This window comes from Microtus oregoni, unplaced genomic scaffold (assembly GCF_018167655.1).
Source record: "Microtus oregoni isolate MIOR12 unplaced genomic scaffold, Mior012 000005F_ref0000423, whole genome shotgun sequence".
Classification (NCBI taxonomy): Eukaryota; Metazoa; Chordata; class Mammalia; order Rodentia; family Cricetidae; genus Microtus; species Microtus oregoni.
The window spans coordinates 9282953-9303362 of NW_024543064.1; the positions used below are offsets into that span (position 1 = coordinate 9282953).

The following is a 20410-nucleotide window of genomic DNA, read 5'->3' on the forward strand; positions in this document are numbered from 1 at the left end:
AAGGGTTGAACAGAGGAATCTGTTGGGGGAGTGGGGCCCAGAACTGTGACAGAATAGATCTGTAATTTTTGCCTGTCTTATTTATTTTCCCTTGAGACAAGGTCTCACCCTGTAGCTCAGGCTGGTCCTAAACTTGGCAATCAATCTGCCTCAGCATGTGTCACCACACCAGGCTAAGACCTGTGGTTATAAGTTTCTTAGCTTGTGGTCACTTCCTGTGGCCGTCATAGGTGGGTCCTGTTATCCCCACTCAACAGATGAGCCCCAGAGACCCTGTGTGACATTGAGGCCAGAAAGTCATGGAGTCAGTGGGCTCGGTCACCAGACCAGCCCACCACAATGCTGTTTGCAGATGCCTCCTCTATTCTCCCCAAAGATGCCTCATGGTCCCATATAGGTTCCTATCTCTAACTCTGCACCCAGCCCATCCAAGTTCTTGTCATCCACGTTCTGAATCCAGCCACTCCAGGCCTAGCTTTTCTCTCTCCTCAAGACAACTTGCCCCCAACTGATCTGCTCCCACTTGACCCCTGCTTCAATTAAGATGCAACACAACAGCCAGAGATCCTTCTAGAACCTCAGCAGGACTTTGTTACTGGATTCCCCCCATTCAGTAAAATTCAGCAGTGACCATGTTTGCCCTTTGCCAGCCCTCTCAGGACAATATTAGCTTCCATTTGAATAATCATTCCTCCCCCACCTCAATGTGGCTTTTTTGTGTGCTGTCCTCGAAGGGCATCCTATTTCTCCAACCAGTGCATACCCAAGAGGCCTTCAGGGAGTCAGTACCAATTGATTGACACTTGCCCCAAGCCCCCATTCCTGCCTTATTTGCAATCTCTTGTCTTCTCTCTGAGATAGACGCTCTAAGCTCTCTACAATGGATCTCTCTTGAGACCCTAAAACTGCTGCCTGCCAAGAGGCAGTGTTGAGCTTTGCTCAAAACCAAGTGAGACCTGACTGGGGTCTCCCTACCTCCATCCCCAAACCCCAGTGTCATTCTTACATTGGTTCTGAGTCAGCTGCTCTCTCCAGCTAGAAGAACAAGGGCCCTTACTTCTTTCCGTAAATATCAGTTATGGCCACAGACAGCAAAGGGCAAGAGACGAGCTACAGTTCCTGGCAGGAGTCCTATGACCTCTGTCCCAGTTCCTCCAGTTAGACCCTGTGGAACAGAAGGCCAGTGTGTCCTAACATGCTTGCCAGGTAAGAATGAAGACCAGATTTTGGATTCCCAGAGCTACACAGTGGATCCTCTGCTATCCCAGCACACGAGGCAGAGACTGAGTCTTGGGAGTAAACTGGCTAGCAAGACTAGTCTGAACAGCAAACCCAGGGTTCAGGGAGAGACCCTGCTTCAGTCCATAAGCTGGAGAGTGACTGAGGAAGACACTCAACTTCACACGCACATACAGGCACACATTCACATATCTTACCACACTACAGCCCTCTCAAAACAAAACAAAAGCTCTAGATGACCAGGCAAAAAGGGGCGGCTGAAAGTGTCCCAAGCGGAACGCGAGCTTCTCAGGATGGAGAAAGACGGTGGGCAGAAAGTGGTACTGAAGGGGGCAGGTTGCTGGGATACCTGAGGGATGTGAAGGAGGGAACTGTGCAGATGTCCGGAGGAAGGAGGCAGACAGAGCAGCTAATGCATACACAGGCCCCAAGTGGGAAGGGGCTCAGTGTGACGCTGGCATGGGGATGACCAGTGTGTCGCAGCCCAGTGGCAGATACCAGCCACACTGGGCACTGAATTCTACTTTGAGTGTGATAGCGTGGAGTTTGGTGGCGGTCATACTATGAGCAGGGGCATGACAGCGTCTGGTTTGGATGTTGGAATGAGTTTGGAGTCCCAGAAGGGGAATTTAGGATCCAGGTGGGGTGGGACTAGTCCTGGGGTACACTCAGGTGACTGGGTGCTTGGGAAGGAGGGATGGAGAAGAGGAATCTAGGAGGCTTGCAGGGTTGTCAGAGGAGGGGGCATCGGGCTTGCAAAGGGCTGAGAAGGTACAAAAAAAAAATCTGCCATCCACCGGGGAAAGTGGGCTTTGCTAAGTCTGGGTATCTGGGAAGAGAAAGATCTTGACCAGGTAAGTCCCTGGGCTACCTCAGTTTCTGGGGGCACAGTCCTGGTGAAGCAGAGGGGAGGCGGATGCCAGGCTAGCTACCCATTTAGGTTGTAAACACAGTTTCAAGTGATGGCGTGGCCCTGTCCCTGGTGCCTGACAATGATCACGCTGCTGCCCTGGCTCTGTGTGTTCCATGTAGATGGAGCAAGGCTGGCCAGCAGGCTCACATGACAGGGGCAGTGGCCAGGCACAGCGCTCAGATCACTGGTCTGGCAGGAGGCTCCAGGAAGTCTTTCTGTAAGTGGGGGTGGGGTAAGGTATGTGTTGGTGAAGGAGGGACAGATGCAGGGGGCTGGACTGCAGTGCATAGGGACTGGCTGGTGGGGGAGGAGTTAGGGTCCCAGGTTGGATGGGTGGAGGGGAGGCAGGGATGCAATGGGTTAGGCCTAGGGTTGGAGTTCAAAGTGTAGATAGAGGTGAGGTGGGGGGATTCTGGCTGAAGATAGGGACAGGAGTGAGGCGCAGGGAGCTGGTGCTGGGATCCTGGGAGCATGTGGGAACAGAGTAAGGGGTGAATAGGGGGCTGGGATTAGGATCCCGGGTGCAAGTAGGGGTGGGGTAGTAAAGGAATAGGGGGTTAGGGGGGTCCTGAGTAGAGATTATGGAGGGGTAGGAGGTGAGTAGGGGACTGGAATGGGGTCTCAAGAGCAGACAGGAAGGAGAGGAGACAGGAAAGGGGGTGCTGGGCTTAGATGGCAAGGGGTTAGAGATAAAAATGGGGTACAGCTCTTCGGCCACTGTGACCTCAGGTTCTTCCCCCAGTAAACAAACGCACTGATGTCACGGGTGCTGCTGACTGGCAGCAGAACCCAGAGCTGCATATGGGCTGCCAGGTAGCCATGCAGCCTGTTAGAGACAAGCAGGCTCACCCCAGCCACAGGTTTGCTCCTTTCTCTTCAGTGAGGGCAGCCCAGCTGCGCACACTGACAGACAGGATGCTGCAAAAGTCACCAGACATTGCAACACGCAGCCAGTCTGCTGGCCGCTGGGTGAACCATGCGCCACCCACCCACCTCAGCCGCAGGCACCCGGCCAGCTGGAGGACTTGCCTCCTATGGAGCATCCCTGGGACTGGCAGCTTCCACCATCTGGAGTCAGCTTCCTCTGCAGGGGAATCCCGGACCCGCACCTCCCTCAAGGGACCTCCAAACTCAGGGGGCAGGGCCTTAGGTCTGCTCTGGTCTTCGTCCAGTGAGTTGGGAAGTGTCTACTGTGGCTCTTGGTGTCTGTGGTGGCTCTGGACTTCACAAAAGCTCATGGAGACAGACGCAATAGTCTCTAGGTATACCGGTATGCCAAACAGAATGGTGCCTACTGTCCCCGGTCAGTTGGCTTAGCCCAGAGGGTTTCCCGGTCTGCAGTTCCTTGGGCATGCTGCCTTTTGGGTGGGAAGCTGTCTGGTCAGGGCCCCCAGGAATCTAGTCAGGAGCGGATTTGCTATGTGAGTGGATGAGTCACTTAGGGTCCCTGGGCCCCACTACTTCCAGCTGTCTTTCTTGGACCAGGGAAGGTCAAAAGTGCAAGAAAATGCTTTCTGGATCAGGATGGCTGTGAGCAGTCAGAGATGTTGGGCCTTCCTGGGGACACCCTGGGGCCACAGAGAGCCCAGGGGATGTGTTGTCCCTGATAGCCCTCAAACTTGGCTTCTAGTTTATAAGGAGGAACTTGGGCTTTGGCCCCTTAGAGGTAAACAGTTCTCTGGACCCCAGAAACCCCTGCACTGGCTCCCTTAGCAGGTCATGGGACTCACACCTATCCTGCTTGGTGGAGGGCAGAAAGCCTTGAAGTGGCTCCAGATCCCTGGCAGTGGGGGTGGGAGGTGGGGCAGAGGTTGACACTGGAATGTGCCCTGTGGCTCTCTATTTTTGAGACAAAGTCTTGTCACTGAACATGGATGTCACAGTTCTGGCTCGGCTGGCTGGCCACCAGGATCTGAGATCCACCTGTCTCTTCTCTCTGGTACTGGGGTGGCAGCGCTCACAGCATCGATGGTTTTTACATGAGTATCTGAACTCAAGGTCCTTAGGCTGGCATAGCAAGCACTTCACCCACCAAGCTATCCCCCAGCCCCATGACCCCTGATAGCAATCACTCCTGGAATATGGCAAGGCACAGTCTTTTGTTTTGATTGGCTCGGTCTTTACATCCCTCCCCTTCCACTGTACAGCTTCATTGTCTTTACAACACCTGGTTACTACGTGGATGACAAAAGTTAGGATGTGCTGTCCCTCCCCCAGCCCCCGGCTAAGAAGTCAGGCATTTGGGGGTAGCACGTGAGTGATGTATGGGCATCACGTTGCCATCTTTGTCAGCAACGATAAAGCCGCTAATTACCACCAGGACCAGCCACACAATAAGAAGACCTTTGGCCAAACAACCACGAAGAATTTAATCATGGCGACCCTAGAGAGGGAAACCAAGTGGAGGACTGAGTGCAATTGCCTGGTCACCCGCAGGAAGCCAGCCTAGCTCTCACGGTGGACACCTATCAACACCACTCAACACTGTTGCTGAGCTACAAGCCTTCCTTCCACCCGTCCAGATAGCAGGAAACACAGATCTGCCATTCATGCTCCAAGACGCAGGCTGGGGAGATGGCTCAGAGAATAAGAGCATATATACACATAAAATACCTTTTTAGATTTATTTTTATTTTATGTGTATGAGTATTTGCCGACATTTATGTGTGTGCGTAGCATGTGCATGTCTGGTGCCAGAAGAATCTGGAAGAGGGCATCAGATCCCCTGGAACTGGCATTATAGACAGCTGTGAGCCATCATGTGGGTACTAGGAACTGGATCTGGGTCCTCTGCAAGAGCAGCAAGCATCTTAACCACTGACTCTTTCATGTGCATTTCTTAAAGAAGTTATTACTATTGTGTGTATGTGTGTATAGTGTATGTGGGGGACATGTATGCCACAGCATATGTGACGTCTGAGGACAGCTTTGTGGAATTAGTTCTCTCCTACCTTTACGTGGGTTCTGGGGACTGAACCAGGTCACCCATCATCTTTATCTGTTGCGTATCTCTCTGGCTCTGAATCACTTCAGAGATGTGCACCAGGACCCTAGAAGCATGCCTGTCAAGAGTGTAGCCAGGAAGTGGCTGGCTTGCCCTGGCCCTGGCAGGTGGCACAGCAGAGGTGAGAATTCAGCTGCAGTTTAGAAAGATGAACTTGTCCTATGGCCACTCCTCCTCCACTCCTCCTCCTCTCCTCAGTGTGGTGTAATTCAGAGGTCACAAAACGTGCCGTGCCCAGTAACACACCAGGGCCAGTGGTTCCCAGGGAGACTTAGCTCGTTAAGCATTTTATTGACAAACTTCCAAAGGCAGGCCTTAAAGAGGCTGTGTGAAGGTTTTTGCTAGGAGCCCATTTCATCTCTGAGAGGACACAGGACACATGCCGTGGAGGTGACCTTCCAGTTGCTGGAGGGCTGTCAGAATGGGTACCTAGGCACGCAGGGCTGGGGAACGCAATAGCCGGAAGTAGCTGGGTCAGCGCATCCTGCAGGGAGCAGGATGGTGGGAGAACACGTGTGGGGTGTCAGGGAGGACAGGGCTTTTCTTGGGGACCAGCCCTATACAAGTAGCCTTCCGTGGAAGGCACCCCAATCCCTCCACTTTCGGAGAATGCTGGTTGGAAGATCAGACTCCTGTCACCAGCCTCTAACCTGTTGTCATGCATTTCTGCAGGAAGCCTCCTATGGCTCCCTGGTGCTCTCCCAATCAAGTCCAAATTCCATGCAAAGCTACCAGATCAGTGGTTCAGCCTTTGTCTTTTTCTCTCTTTCTCCAACACTTGGCTAGCCCACCCTTGCCTATCTTTTCTTTACTAGACACGTCTCCTTCTGCCACAACATCTGCCTCATCCTTATATATGACCTGGACCCCGCTCAGGACTCAGGAAGTATTTTCTTAACAGCGGGATCAAACACGGTGGCCACCACCTGCCCATCAAAGCTCCCACCCCGCTAGGTTGACGCCATCACACTAAGGTTGTCACATAGGCAGTAGAGGAAGACGCTTGGCCCTCTCCACACTTGGGCAATGCCCACTAACGTCCTCAGAGAGTCCCAGATGTCCTTCCCTCCCATCTACCCGTGAGGAGACTCTTCAGTGAGACCAGCCTGTTCTTTTCCACACTCAGAATGACATAGTTAACACTCTTCTCCAGTGAGTCTACAGCTACTGTCCTGCCGCCTGCTGGGACAGTGAAATCTTCTGGCCCCGGCCACTGTGTGTGTGGCTTCTGGAACAGGTACAGAGTGAGAGACAAGGAGGCCTGGTAGAGAGCCCAAACATTAGGCAGTTCTCCCAAAGTCTATGGGAGACTGAGGCAAGCATGGCCATTTCATAGATGAGAACACTGAGGCCTGCACAGGGAGAAGGGAGTGACTCGCAGGAAAGCAGCCCCCAAGGCTTCACCTCAGAACATGTCACTTTCCATGGGAAAGGGGTGAACAAGCCTGGGGGACCTGAATGTGTTGACTCTTTGGTTTTCAGACAGACTGTCCGGGATTATCCGAGCTAGCAGACAGTCACTGGGTTCCCTTAAAGCGGGCGAGGAGGGCTGGAGAGACAGTGTCATGGCTAAGAGCTCGAACTGCTCTCGCCGAAGACCTGAGTTCTGTTCTTCGCACCTGCACGGTGGCTAACAACCCTGTAACCCCAGCTCCAGGGGACCCGGCGCCCTCTTTGCCTCCATGCACTTCACCCACACTTCACCCACACGCACACACCCTTCCCTTCATGTACACACAGTTAAAGTGAAAATGGAATTTTAAAAGCAGGCAAAGGAAGGGCAGGGGCCGAGAGGTGGCAGAGGGCCTGCCCAGCATGAATGACGTGTGGGATGTTGGGTTCTGGCCCCTGCTGAATGGATGGGGAGACAGAAGAGCCTGATGTGGCTATACGTAGGGGTGAAAGACAGAGATACGGTCAAGGATTCTGGAATGGAGGAGGAGCCTGGGCAAGGGGTCATAACCAAGGACTGCAGCAGCCTAGGGGAGCTGGAAAGTAGAAGAAAGAACACAGCTCTGACACCTGCATTCAGACCAGTTGAGATCTAGGCTGGCTTCTGACCTTGGGAACCCTTTTCGAGTGTGCACTATTCTGTGCACTGAGTTTGTGAGCACCGGCAGCGTGGCACACAGAAGCTTGGATAGAGTGCACTGGTTATGGACACAGAATCAACAGCATAGCAACCCATGGCAACCTCTCAGCATCAGTTCAAAGGAAAGAAACGTTTCTGCCTTAGAGAATATGACCTGTAGATTCAGTCACCACAGCAGCCAACACTTACTGATCCCTCACTGTGTACTCTGAACTTTACACAGGCTATCTACTTAATTCCATGCAAGCATCAGAGAGCTTTAGCAACTTGCCCAGGGCAACACAGTAAGTAAACAGAAGAGGCAACCTGCAAACTTTGCTGCTCCTGACTCCAGAGTTCAAAAATCTGAATTGCTTCATTACACTTGTTCCTTGAGAAACACACACACTTCCATGATGCAAGACAATACTTGTGTCAGCCAAGGAGGTGCAAACCCCAGGAGAGCACAGTCTCCAGCCCACGCGGAACCTGTGCCTTGCCATCCCTCAGGTCCCTTCCCACTCCGTTGTGTGTTCATAGGGGAAGTAGCTGTAACAGGCCAGGACAGACTACTAAGTCTTTGCTAGCTGAGACCGTGGGAGATAGCTGGGCCCCACGTGGGCGTGCCTGGCAGCATCACCTGCCCAGGTGAAGGTGCAGCTGCCCTCTGTGGCCACACTGGCCCCACCCCCACAGTGACCTGCAGTGTTCTTGTGACAAGCAATTGGTTATAGGCCCTGGGTGACAGGCAGCAGGAGCTGTAGACAGGGGTTGGGGAGCCTGCCTGGGCCAACTCAGAACCGCCTGCTAAAGGGCCTGAGGCTGTGGGAAGAAGAACAGATAGATCTCTTACACACCTACAAAAATGCCCCCAGACACGTCAAGGCTTTCTGGGGCTTTATATCTACAAAGTTTGCACAGGAGGTCTGCTCATGGCCACTGGGCCACTTTGGTGGCTGTTTACTTTGTCCCTTTGAACTACTAACTCTAGAGAGGGAGAGCTTTCCTCTCAACAGGGAGAAGTCCCTTCTACCCTTTTTGCACATGGATGTCAGCAAATGACCTGATACAGTCCTACTGGGTTAGGCGGGGAGGACAGGCCTGGATCCTCTGGTGCTTCCTCCTGAGGAGGACTAAAGGGCAGGGTGAGGAGCCTCATGGCAGAGAAGTCGGCCTAAAGGTAGGGTGGCTTATGAAACAGCCATATGAGGAGACTGAGCTAGGCACTGCTACGTTCCCGGTCCCAGACCCCCAGTGCGGTCAGATTCCGCCTAGGGTGGCTGACAGTGCTGTCGTCTGAGCATGGCAGACTGTCTTGGCTGTTAGACACGTACACTATGCACCTTCCCAGGGAGCTGTCAGCAGGGTCCCTTCCACGCAATGATTAACTGAGAGGCTCTACTGGGGACAGACACTGGGGTCTTTTAGGAGCCGTGACTTTGTGTCTATGTGTGTGTCTAGGTTTGTGCATCTGCACAGCTGCTTGTGGAAGCCAGAGGTTAATGCTGGCTGTCTTCTTCAATCAATCTCCACTTCACTATTTTTTGGAGACAGGGTTTTTCACTGGCCTGGAGCTCACCACGCAGTCTGGGTTGTCTGGCCAGCAAGCCCCGGGGATTGCAGGTCTCTGTAATTCAGTGTTGTCTCTCAGTGCTGGGATTACTGGTGGGTGCTGCTGTATTCAGCTTCTTACACGGGTACAGGGACTAACTCAGGCCCTCACACTTGTGTGGCAATGGTCTTTACCAATGGAGCCATCCTCCTGGCCCAGAGCTGGGTGACTTTAGGTGGCCTTTCTTAGAGTCTTGGTTGCCAGGAGAGGGTGACAATGGTAGCCACACTGGAAGGGCTTATGGTTTAACACTGTCAGTTTGACAGGATCTAGAATCAGCCAGCAGACAAGTATCTGGGTAGGCTGCAAGGGATTATCAAGGCGAACCAGGGCAGGAAGTCCCTGCCCTAAGTGTAGGCTGTGTCTAGGATAACACAGAGGTCTGAATGAAAAGGGGAAGTTGAGTTGAGCCTCAGAATTCGCCCCTCTGCTTCCTGACTGCAGAAATGTATGGGCTTCTCACATTCCTGCCACACTGTGGACTCCCTCCACTGGGAGCCAGGGCAAACCCTTCCTCCCTCGAGCTGCTTTAGTCACAGCAGTGAGAAAAGTGAGCGACAAAGGTGGCCTTGCCACGTGTGAAGCCACCAGAAAAGTCCTTGGCACGTAGTAGGTGCTTAGTAAACAGTGGTTTCAAAAGCAAGGATAGGAGCATCCCTGGGTCCATTCAGACAACAGTCACTTATGACATACCCCCAAGCACCAGTCCCTGTGCCAGAGCCTAAGGACACCCGGGCAACAAGGAAAACCAGTGCCTGCCTGGGCCTCCTTCTTCCTGGGCAGTTTAGATGTACAGACTTGTCAAACAGCAGCTACGGTATAGTGAGTTGTCATGGTAACCCGTGACTCTGGGCTCACCACCGTCCAACCAGTGACTAATGGAGGGGATTGGGGTTCAGGTCTCTCTAGCCCTCAGCCACGGCAGAGTCTGCACTGGACCAGCCCCTGCCCAGGAAGAAACTGGCTATTCACCAGCCACCAATCATGGCAACAGCGTGAGCCAGGATCATGGTCAAAGACTAAGATTGGCCTATAGCTTCTATGGCCTGGGCAGAATTCTGTCTGTCCTGGAGGAGCCACAGGCCAAAGTTCAGAACCAGGCCCAGGCAGGTTGTGTCCCTTGTGGTTGGTGCCACCTGTGCTCCGGTATGTGCTCCCGTTTCCCCTTCCTGGCTTCCACTGTCCCCACAGATGGGCACTCTTTTTTTTTGGGGGGGGGAAGCTTTCACAAGCAGTTAGAGGTTTTTATGAGTTTTTGACTGACTCTTTATACTTTGATTTTTCAGATGAGGGAACCAATGCCCAGAGAGACACAGTCACTTGCCCAGGATCACACAGCACGTTCCTTGGAGGTCCCCCACTAAGAGTGCTATTATTGGGAACTGGTTCCCAGCAGCCCTGGTTGTAACACAGCACTGTTAGATGCTGGGACTAGTGAGCTACTACCAACACTCAGGAGACTTGGCAAGTGACCCTGCCTGCCCGTGGGTCAGGCCTTGGCTTTGGGGCTGGCATGGTCAACCATGCTCTCCTGGGCTGGGCACCTGTTGTGTGATATATTTTCCTCTGAGCATAACACTATTCCATTTTGGAGTGGAAAATACGTTGGCCCAGTAGCCATGGCAACTCAAGTAGACCAATACAGTGGTAGCCAGGTCTAGGGTAATAGAAAGGGAGCCACTGGCATTCCTCAGTGGGTGGAGTAGCAAAATGCTCACCTGGTCCGCCTTCCTGCCCCACCCCACATTTACCCACAGCAGCAAGTGATCCTGGGAGATGCTAGGATATAGAAAGAGGCAAGGTAACTAAAGACACCATGATGTAGTTTTAGTGGGATTGCCCCGCCATTGCTTATCCAATAACACAAGACCAGGTGTGGCAGGAACAGTCTTGGACCAAGGTCAGGCCAAGGCTGTACAGCTCCTTCAGAAAAACCCCACTCTAGACGACAGCAAACAGCCACTGTTTCCCACAGTGATTTCTTCGAGGTCAAAGTACTTCTAGAAAACAGCCATTCCTCTGTTTACCCTAGATACAATGAAAAACAACTATTTCATTCCAATGTTTACCCTAGATACGGCGACTCTACTAGATTCCTACAACTGCCCATTTAGGATGAGGTGGGACTTTACTGCCTTCCCCTGGGCAGTCATCTACTTCCAGGAGTCTCCCTAAGACTGCCCTCCCTCCAGGGTAACCTCAACACCCTGCAGGCTCAAAGGTCACAGGTCATTTCTTAGCAGAGACTGAGCTCCATGGCCTCAGACGTGGCAGGAGGGAGTGAGGATTCATCCTGACATAAAGAGAGACATTTGTGCTCTTCCTTTTTTTATTTTTATTTATTTATTTATGACCAGGATTTTTCATGTATATCTCCGGTCCTTTACTTAAAAGGTCAACCCCATATCAGTCCCCTAAAAATGGACTTGCTGGCACTTGTCTGTTTAACCGGAGTACTGAGAAATTATGGACAGACAGCCTTGGCTTTCTAGGGCTGCTAGGACCTAGTGGTGGTTCTTTACCAACAGGCCCTGTATCTTTGAGTCACTATGCCAGATAGCCATTCCTTGGGGGGGCGGGGATGTTGATAGTTTCAAGAAGCCAAAGATGATCCCAAACCTGCTATGGGGTCTGGAGAGATGACTCAACAGTTCAGAGAGCACTTGGGGCTCTTGCAGAGACCTGGCGTTCTCTTCCCAGCACCCACATTGGGAAGTTCACAAACCCTTGTAATTTCAGGGGATCTGATATCTTTTTCTGGCCTCCATGGGTACCTTCAGACAGGTGGCATGCTTACATACACTCAGGCATATATACATACTCATAAAACAAATAATTAAATCTTAAAAAAAAAACAGCAAAACAAGATAATAAAGAACTCTGCTAGGAAGCAGAGGCTGGCCTTGAGCTCCTGATCCGTCTGCCTTAGCTCTCAAGACTTGGAATAATAAGCTTGGGTTGCCAAGCCTGGCTTTAAAATTAACCCCGATGGCTGCCAGCCTGACCCTTTGGCAAGCATCCCACCCATTGTATTTAAATGCACCCCGACAAGGTTCTTTGAATAAGTGGGTTTATCCACATCCTGCCTGCATCCTGTTGACTCCTGCTCACCACACTCCCCCTCCAGAACCCTCTGTAGACCAGGCCCCTAGATTTAACAGTTCTTGCCTGACCTCTCTGTGACCCCGAGGGAGAGGGTTGGGTGGGGCTGAGATTAGCCAGCCTAGAAGGAGAAACTCTGGTTGTGAAACTGGGAACCAGGGGTTCAAAGCTGGCTTCTAGTAAAAGGCTCTGATCCCAACTGTACCTTTATTTTTGTACACAAGCTACAGGTCCCCCGAGGGCCAGCAAGGCCACTCAAAGGAATGATATGAAAACGCCCTGTGGTCATGAATGTTACGATGTTATAGATGTTGCCACAGCCACATATAATAGTGTTACAGTCCTGTGTGCGATGACTATTGTGTACAGTGACGATCATGCTTACGACCACGATCACGTGTAAAACTTCAGTCATTCGTGTCGCCAATCACACAAGTGATCATAGCCAGGCTGGCAGATCCCAGTCCCATCAGAAGCCAGGAGCCAAAGCGGATGTCTGGCATGTATTTCCAGAGACTCATGGTATATTAAAATTAAAGTTGAGAATGAAGGGTGGGAATACACCTGGTTATACTTCCCTACAGTACCCTGAGAAACGAGGACAATGGCAAGCCATAACTGCCCAAGGTCCTGGTGAGGGCATGCTGGGGGGGGGGGGCTTTCTTCTCCTGTGTTACCTGTCAGCACCCCTCCCCCCATTTTGAGATTTTTTTTTTGTTTCCGTGTGTGGATGTTTTGTCTATATGTATATGTACCACAAGTAGCAGTGCCCTCAGAGGCCAGAAGAGGGCATCAGATCCCAGAAACTGGAATTACAGACTGCTGTGAGCTGTAATGTAGATGCTGGGAATTGAACCCAGGTTCTCTGGGAGAGGAATAGATCAGTGTTCTTAATTGCTGTGACATCTCCCTAGTCTGGAAATCCCCAGTTGTAAAGGAGAACCATTAACTGCACGACTCTGCTGGTGACAACATGGCTTTAGGGATGACTTCTAGGGATTGTGATGACCAGACCCCTCCCCTAGGTAGAAGGGCACCTTCTCTTAAGTACAGCAGAGCTTGCTTTCTCAGAGTGGACGGTCAGCAGCAGCAAGCTGGGGCCTAGTGAAGGAGTTTGGAAGTGTGGGTACGCAGTGTCCTCTAAGTGGAGACACAGCGTACCTTCCCAACCTTTCTTCACTCAGAGATCTGATGACCAGCAAGAGAGGCTGAGACAGTCGGCGGGCGACAAGCTCCACGAGTCACTTGCCATTAAACTACCTGGTGTGTGGTTAAGCCGCGACAAACGCCACTGAAGACGCCACCACCACTAATGCGTGCCCTTGCTGTAACATCTTGCTGTGATGTCAAGTCTTCTGGGATCTTTACTGTATCTCTACCTAGCCTCCAGCCCTGCTACCAGCCCAGAGCTGCCAGATGCTGTAAGCAAGCTTTGAACTGGCCTCTAGCCAAGGGAATGGTGAGCTTGGGCCAGTTTAGCCACTGGGAGTGGGAAGGGATGGCACACAAAGAAGGGGGGTACGGGAGTAGAATGGGACTTACAAATGGACCCGAGGGCCAGGCCCTGGCTGGCTGCTTCACGGCACATGCCCTGTAAATCATGGATACCGAAGCAAATGCAACCCCAAGCTACTTCTTACAGTGCCTTCCTGAAATGGGACATTGGGTCCTCAGTGGGGATGCTGGACCCAGGGCCCCTGCTTCTGTAAGTCTTCAGTCATGGTCTGGATGCTTGCCTCTAACTGGAGCAAAGGCTATGGGGTGCCCAAATACTTCCACACAGTCCCCTCATCAATCTTCTCCTTCCATCGAGAGGCCACGTTAAAGCCGTGACAAACGTGCAGACTTGAAGACAAGCCTGAGTTTTCACTACTTTGTGGGGAGCAATTACAGAGACACAGAAAATTTAAAAAGGTTTGCTCAGGAGATGACCCAACAAGGGGCTCCCCCCCACACACCCCAAATCCCTAAGGGTCGCTGTTTCCGTCTCTCCTCAACTTGGTGTCTTGTAGGTAGGGAGAGCTGTTTCCTGATGAAGAACTTCTGAATTTTTGACATCTGTGTTCTTTTAAGACAAACTCTGAGGTGCTGGAGGGATGCTCAGCGGTTTAGAGCATTTGGTGTTCTTGCAGAGTACCAGAGTTCAGTTCTGAGCACCCATATCAAGCTGTAATTCCATCGCTGGGGGATCAGACATCCCCTGGCTTCCACACACACCCGCATGCATGTGTGCGCGTGTGCACATGCGTACGGGCACACACACACATAAACAAAGTAAATCTTTTTTTAAAAAAGAAAACCCTTTATTTGGGTCAGCTTGGTAGGCTCCCCACGGTCCACAAATATTGCAAATCCTACTTAACTCAAGGTCATTATGGGGAAACTGGGTTGTCCCGCCCCCTCCTGGACAGGCTTGCTGTCTGCAGAAGCCGCCTGCCTTTCTTTCCCACTGGGGGAATCTCTCCTAGATTCAATCTCTCCAGATATTCAGGCAGGGAGCGCTCCCAGTGTCAGCCTCTCCCTTAACCAACGCTGCTGGTGGTGACTACCTCACTGCACACCACTGGCCCTTCTCTACCTCCCTCCCATACTCCCGGGCCACCCCCCAGTTCACACCTGTCCCCAACCAACTCAACTGCAAACTCCCAACCCCCCACAGCACACAGCTCTTTGCTGCCAAGCCCACTGGGATTTAAGTACTCCTGGCTCCGGGGATTGTCCCCAGGTCCATGCGCTGACCCCAGATGTACGGAGACAAGAGGGGCTGGAGGGCACATTCCCACGGGGATAGCTGGAGACAGGCTTACTGAGTGCAGTGGCTCCTCTAACTTCAGAGAGTTACGATTCCAGAGAGCCCTGGGGGGAGGGGGTTATTCTGCCAGCCAAGTGAATGGCACCAGCAGGCAGTTTCCCAGGACCCCTCCCGGATTTTGTTTTGGGTGACCCTGTCACCAATTAAAGGCCTATTTCTCATCAGCCTGGGTAAACCTGTCCTTCCCAAGCATGTAGGTGGGGTTGTGCCTTCCAGGGTATGAACCTGCTGGATCTACTCTGCATGGTTACCCCCCCTACACACACACACACACACACACACACACACACACACACACACACACACGCCAGGGCCTTCTCCTGCCTTCACTTCAGGATTGTTTACAGTCGGTCAAGTTTTTCCAGATTGACAAAGCTTTCCTTGGTAAGCCTACTGCAGCCAAGCACAGAGAGAGTGAAAGGGACGGCAGGACAGGGCCAGCTGGAATAGTCAGATGAGACAGGGCCACAGACAGCCAACTAGTGTCAAGCATAAGCAACTGTCACCAAGTAACCCTTCTGCCCTCCTGGTCCCCCTCCACCAAGGGCTTTGGAAGCCTTCCACAGGGACACCCCCACCACTCCCCAAGAGAACTGCTGAGAACAACTTTTACTTCCCCTTAATTCAGTGAGTCCAAGGGTTAAAAAACCACCCCCTTCTAAAGGCAAGGTTAAGCAGCTGTCCAAACCACCCAAGGAGATTCAGGAGCCCTGGACAGCTGGATGACCCCCGCCCCAGCTGTGCTAGGACAACCCAGCCAGGGAAGAGTTAATGGGCAATCAGCTTGGGCTGATAGTTCAGACTCCAAAGTTCAGTCCCAGCCACCGAAGGAATTGTAAATCTCGGCAGTATTTAACAAAACAAAAGCAACCTGGAATTACAAGAAGGTTTGGCTTTCCACAGAGCATATTTACTCTAATCCCCAAGGTATGCAGCTCCACGTCAGATCAGCTGGCTTGCCTAGTCCTGCTACCCCCTCCTTAGCAACAGTTTAAATTTCAAACTAATTCCCTAGTTTGTTCTTCGTCTTCGCTGGCCAGCCGGCTGGAGACAGCCCGGGTCTGCCGGTCTCAAATCCCTCTCCATTGCTCTTGCCACTGGATGGGTCAGCCTGGTCTGCAGTTGCAAGTTGGGTGACAGCTGGCTCTCCCTCCAATACTCTCCTGCACGTCCCCGGAGCAAGGGGAGCTGCAGTCACCCACATAGCGAGAGGCAGTGGACAGTGGCGGCATAGTGGCACCTCCTAATCCAGTGGGGAAGGAAGGATCCCCTCTGCTGTGGAGGGCGAGAGGATCAAGGTTGAAGGGTCCTTATCAGCGGCTGGTTACCCTCGCACGCCTGTCCGGCTTTGAAACACCTGGGCCTCCCAGTCTTTCTGCCAGGCTATATCAAGTCAACTCCCTCCTTTTCAAACCCGAACGTGTACTCCTCTCACGTCCCTGCAGAGCTGTAGCCGCCCAGGTTTGGACTAGGCAGCGAGCTGCCAAGCAAAATATCAGGCACAACCTAGCAGTCAGGATTTCCAGCTCTACCCAGGGGCGCGCACACCCCGCCCTCAACGGGGTGCGGGCAGAAGGGGGAATTGTAGGGGGCACAACACCTTAGAGATGAAGTCACGAGGAGGAATGGGTGGGTGTCCTAAGTCTGGGGGTGGGTGGGGGCACATAGTCGGTCAGATATCAATCTCAGGGAAACCGATCAGTTTAGGACTTGCCAAAAAAGACTGGTGCCGGGGAAATTTACAAAGGTTGAAACCGGCTAGTTTAGCAGTTCCAGGTGATGCAAGGGGTGGGTGGCCGGAGACTCTCAGCTTGTTGGCGCTGGTTGCCGCAGCCGCAGCAGGTGGGAGCACCCCCCTCCCCAAGCGCGCGCGCCAGAGTCCCCTCACCCTCGGCGCCCACTTCCAGGTGTCGCAGTGCCACCCCGCCCCCACGCCGCGTACCTTTCTGGCGCCACGCTCTGCGAACTCCCGAGCGAGGTGGCGCCCGATGCCTCTCCCACCGCCGGTGATGAGGACTGACTCCCGGGACAGGTCCCGAAGCTTGGGGGGCAACACCAGTCCCACAGCTGCTTTGGTCACCAGATAGATCATTTGCAGAGGGAACACTACCAGCGCGCCCAGCCATTTCCACACCATCCTCCGCGCGGCGGAGCCGGGCACAGGGGGAGGAGGTAGGAGGCGGTGGACGAAACTCCCCGGACTAAGCAAAACAGGAATTAAAAAAAGGAAGAAAGAAAACACCCCAAATAACAATAAATAAGCTGAATAAGGCAAAAGAGAGGCGTCCCACCTGGCCACTCTTGAACTGATCTCTTTCCAGATGCAGAGCACTGGGCGAGGAAAAGGGGTGGGGGGAATAAACTCTGTCCGGAGGAGGGGGGGGGAGCGTCTCACAAGATTGGGACAGTGAGGGGTGGAGGGAAAGCCGGGGGTGGGAAGTTCTAACAAGAAGTTTCTTGCCCCAACAGCCGTTTCGGCTGGGCAATTCACAGGTAATGTTTACAAACCGACAGAGGAGTTTAGGCGGGGGGTGGGGGTGGGTGTAAAAAGCCAAAAAAAAAAAAAAAAAAAAAAAGCACCAACCACAAGAGTGCACCCTGCCACAGTCCGCGGTTTCAAAGTGCAAGATTAAAAAAACAAGCAAACAAAAAGCTGTTTCTCAATTGTAGCGCCCTCCCCAACTTTCCTTCTGGAAAAGGAAAAATCAAAACAAAACAAAAACAAACAAACAAAAAAACACCACACAAACACACACAAAACCTGGGGAGTGACTGCAGCTCCCAATTTCAGTCCGCCAAAGTCTCCCGACTCATTGCTATTCTCGGGCTCAGGAAATTGCTTAAACGCGATCTGATTGCCAGCACCGTGCAGGAGAAGTGGGGGGTCCGGGTGTCAGTTTCTTCCCGTGCACGGCTCGCCCTCGCGCGCGCCCGCTCTCTCCCGCTCCCGCCTCCTTCTCTTGCAGCCCGGGCTGGGAGTTGCCGCTCGGTCTGGCTTTCTCTCTCTCTCTCTCTCTCTCTCTCTCTCTCTCTCTCTCTCTCTCTCTCCCCCCTTTAGCATTTATTGCCTTCTTTTTGTCCTTTTCAACTTGGACGGGGCCGGCTTGTGGAGCACGCGTGGATAGGACGCCCTAGTCTGCACCGCCGTATTCCTTCGCTCGCGGGGCAGCTGCGGCGTGGACCCACCGAAAGGGCGCCCCCTCCTTTTTTTTTTTTTTTTAATACCCCATTAAGTCTGATTGACAGTTAAAGTTGTTGGGAGGCTTCACTACCATGCCTCTGAGTGGCTGCGGCGACTTCCCCTCCCCCTGCGCCGTGGCGGGGCACGCGCCTGGGCGCGCACCCGGTCTCGCTGCGACTCGCACCCTCCTGGGACTGGCTTCTCTTTTCTGCAAGCCGGGACTTGCCGCCCTAGTCCCCGAGGGCTCCTAGCTGGAATTCGAACACGCTGGAACCGTCTCAGGCTAGCCAGCTTGCTCCATCAGACATTCCTCCCAGCCCGGGCCAGGTGACCACCCCTGAGCGCGTGTGGGACAAGCCGAGAGGGAACTCGCGCACGTCTTGATGCAACCGGGTCGCCAAGGGTTCACGTCAGGTCACTTGGCCATTCTTTCCCCCCACCTCCCCGCCTCCAGGTAGGACCAGGAAGTCAAACTTCATCATTGCCTGGTCCTCTTTTTCCTTCAGAAAAGTGTACATCTGAAGTTGTACCAAAGTGGAATCTCCCACGTTGCGGAGGTGGAGGGACCTCTGGGGAGTAGGATTTTGCTTTGAGAGAAAGGGGGGCAGGGTAAAGGAACCTCTGACCCCAGGTGCCAATAAAATCCCCGTAAGATTAGCTGGGAGCATATTTATTGCTTATCTGGGCTAGAATTACCTTGACTGACAGCAATTTCCTTAATAAGAAAAGCCTGTAAACAACACGTCTTCAACCTGTGCCACTGTTCAGTTCCTGCAGTGCCCCACTCTCTCTGAGTGCCCCCACCCCCCGCTGCCCTGTTGGGCACCCACCTTGTAACCTCTTACCCACCCCTTACAAGAACGTGTGGGTCTCCAGCTATTTAGAGTTGCCTGTTGCGGGAAGTCTAGGAGGTGAGTCATGACAGGCAGGCCCAGTTAAAAGCGCTGATGAGACTTGCCGCCCGCCCCCTCTGCACATCCTTGGGCGGGAGAAGGAGAGACAGCCAGGGAGCCTGCCCTATAATCTGGGGCAGCCTTTTCCAGCTCTGGACGTGTTCGGGCTGGGAGTCCTGGGCCTCAGTCCCGAAGATTGATCCAGCAGGCCCTAGATGCAAGAGGCACGAATTGCTTTTAATACTCCCCGCCTGGGTGTGAGCAAGTCCCGTTGAGAAGTGCTGATTTGGGGAGGGGGTGGGGAATCACCTCCTTATTTGCCAACTACTGTGGTTCTGGGGAGAGATTAGGCCTGAGAACTCCCAGTTTCTGGTGGAGCAAAAGGGGCTAGGAAGTCACTCTCCTGCGTGGACCGTGGACCGCCTGCTGTTCTGTTCTGACATTCCACCCTCCAGCTGACCTCGCCTTGGGGACGTTGTCATCCCATTTCCCAGGTTACCCAGCCAGGAAGTGCAGGAGGGAGGAATTCAATCCAGACCTAATTTCTCTTCCCACCCCACCCCACCCCACTCCACTCTGGCAAGAAGGCAGGAGAGAGGTGGAGGACTGGCTTGGCCAAAGGCTGCTGTGAGCAGACTCCCTATGGGGTCCATTCTCCTTTTAAAAGGCCGGTCGGAAGGACTAGGCATTGCCTTCCTTAGATCCCATCCCTCTGCAGTGACCATTTCTCCCCATCTTCCAACAGGAAAGATATCCCAGCAGCGGAGAGTCCGACTTGGTACCCAGCAGTAGCCAAGGCCTAATGTAGAAGACTCCAACTAGGGAGACCCCAGCAGGCTGTGTAGCTTCTGTCCTCATCTATTAGCCTTGGAGCCGCCTAGTGGCTAATATGGGACACTACACCTCCAAGCTTCTCCAGTTTCCAGGGGCTAATACTATTCTTTTTGCTTAGGCCTTTTTCTCCGTAAAGGTTAACACCCCCAAACCTTGAAAAGCTAAGGACTTGTAAAGATCACAGCCTCTTCTATCCCTGTTTCATAGCAGAGGTCACTAACCCAGAGGTCAGCTATCCATCCTATCCAGTTCAGATGCCAGACCAGCTGACTGACCAGGAGGGCTTATGCCCATGTTCCATAGGTGTGTGTTTGGGACAGAGGGCAGGTAATAGGTGGAAAGACACTGAGAACCCTGATGGACCTTCACACGTGTCCTGTACACACCCTAATTTCATAAATGGTCGAGGGAAGTGGGTGCTGCGTGCCCTTTCGAAGTAGGAGGAAATTAGGCCCTATATATATAAGAAACTCAAGCACGGCGGCAGGATGCCCCCTGTGGAGTCTGAGCTGGAGTCACAGGGGGAAGAAAACAAACAAACAAACACCCTGCCAGGCAATTCCAAGAGGGACTGACAGATTCAGAAGCTAGCCCGAGAGAGACAATGACCCTGTTTCTACTTGGTCCACTTTCAGGATGTGGATTTTGTAGTCCTAGTGTCCCTATGAGCCTCGGGCTTTCTCCAGCACCAGCGGTCCAGAGAGGAGTTGTAATTGTCTCAGTCCCCCAACCCCCCAGTTCCCAGGAAG

At 52.8% G+C, this 20410-nt stretch overlaps 1 protein-coding gene across 2 annotated transcripts in view; it reads right to left on the bottom strand.

The window, feature by feature from the left end:
- Positions 1-17926, bottom strand: part of LOC121448316 (short-chain dehydrogenase/reductase 3) — a 33158-nt gene extending 15232 nt beyond the window's left edge. Inside the window, exons 1-2 of one of the 2 annotated variants that reach the window (XM_041652225.1) lie at positions 17515-17926; positions 16696-16954 (exon numbers count right to left, since the gene is read on the bottom strand). In XM_041652225.1, coding sequence (XP_041508159.1) covers positions 16696-16890 — 195 coding nt within the window. In that variant the 5' untranslated portion in view covers positions 16891-16954; positions 17515-17926. Of the gene's footprint in view, positions 1-16695; positions 17117-17514 lie in introns of those variants that run through there. The other variant, XM_041652226.1, reaches the window with a different exon arrangement.
- Between the last annotated feature and the right edge of the window lie 2484 nt (positions 17927-20410).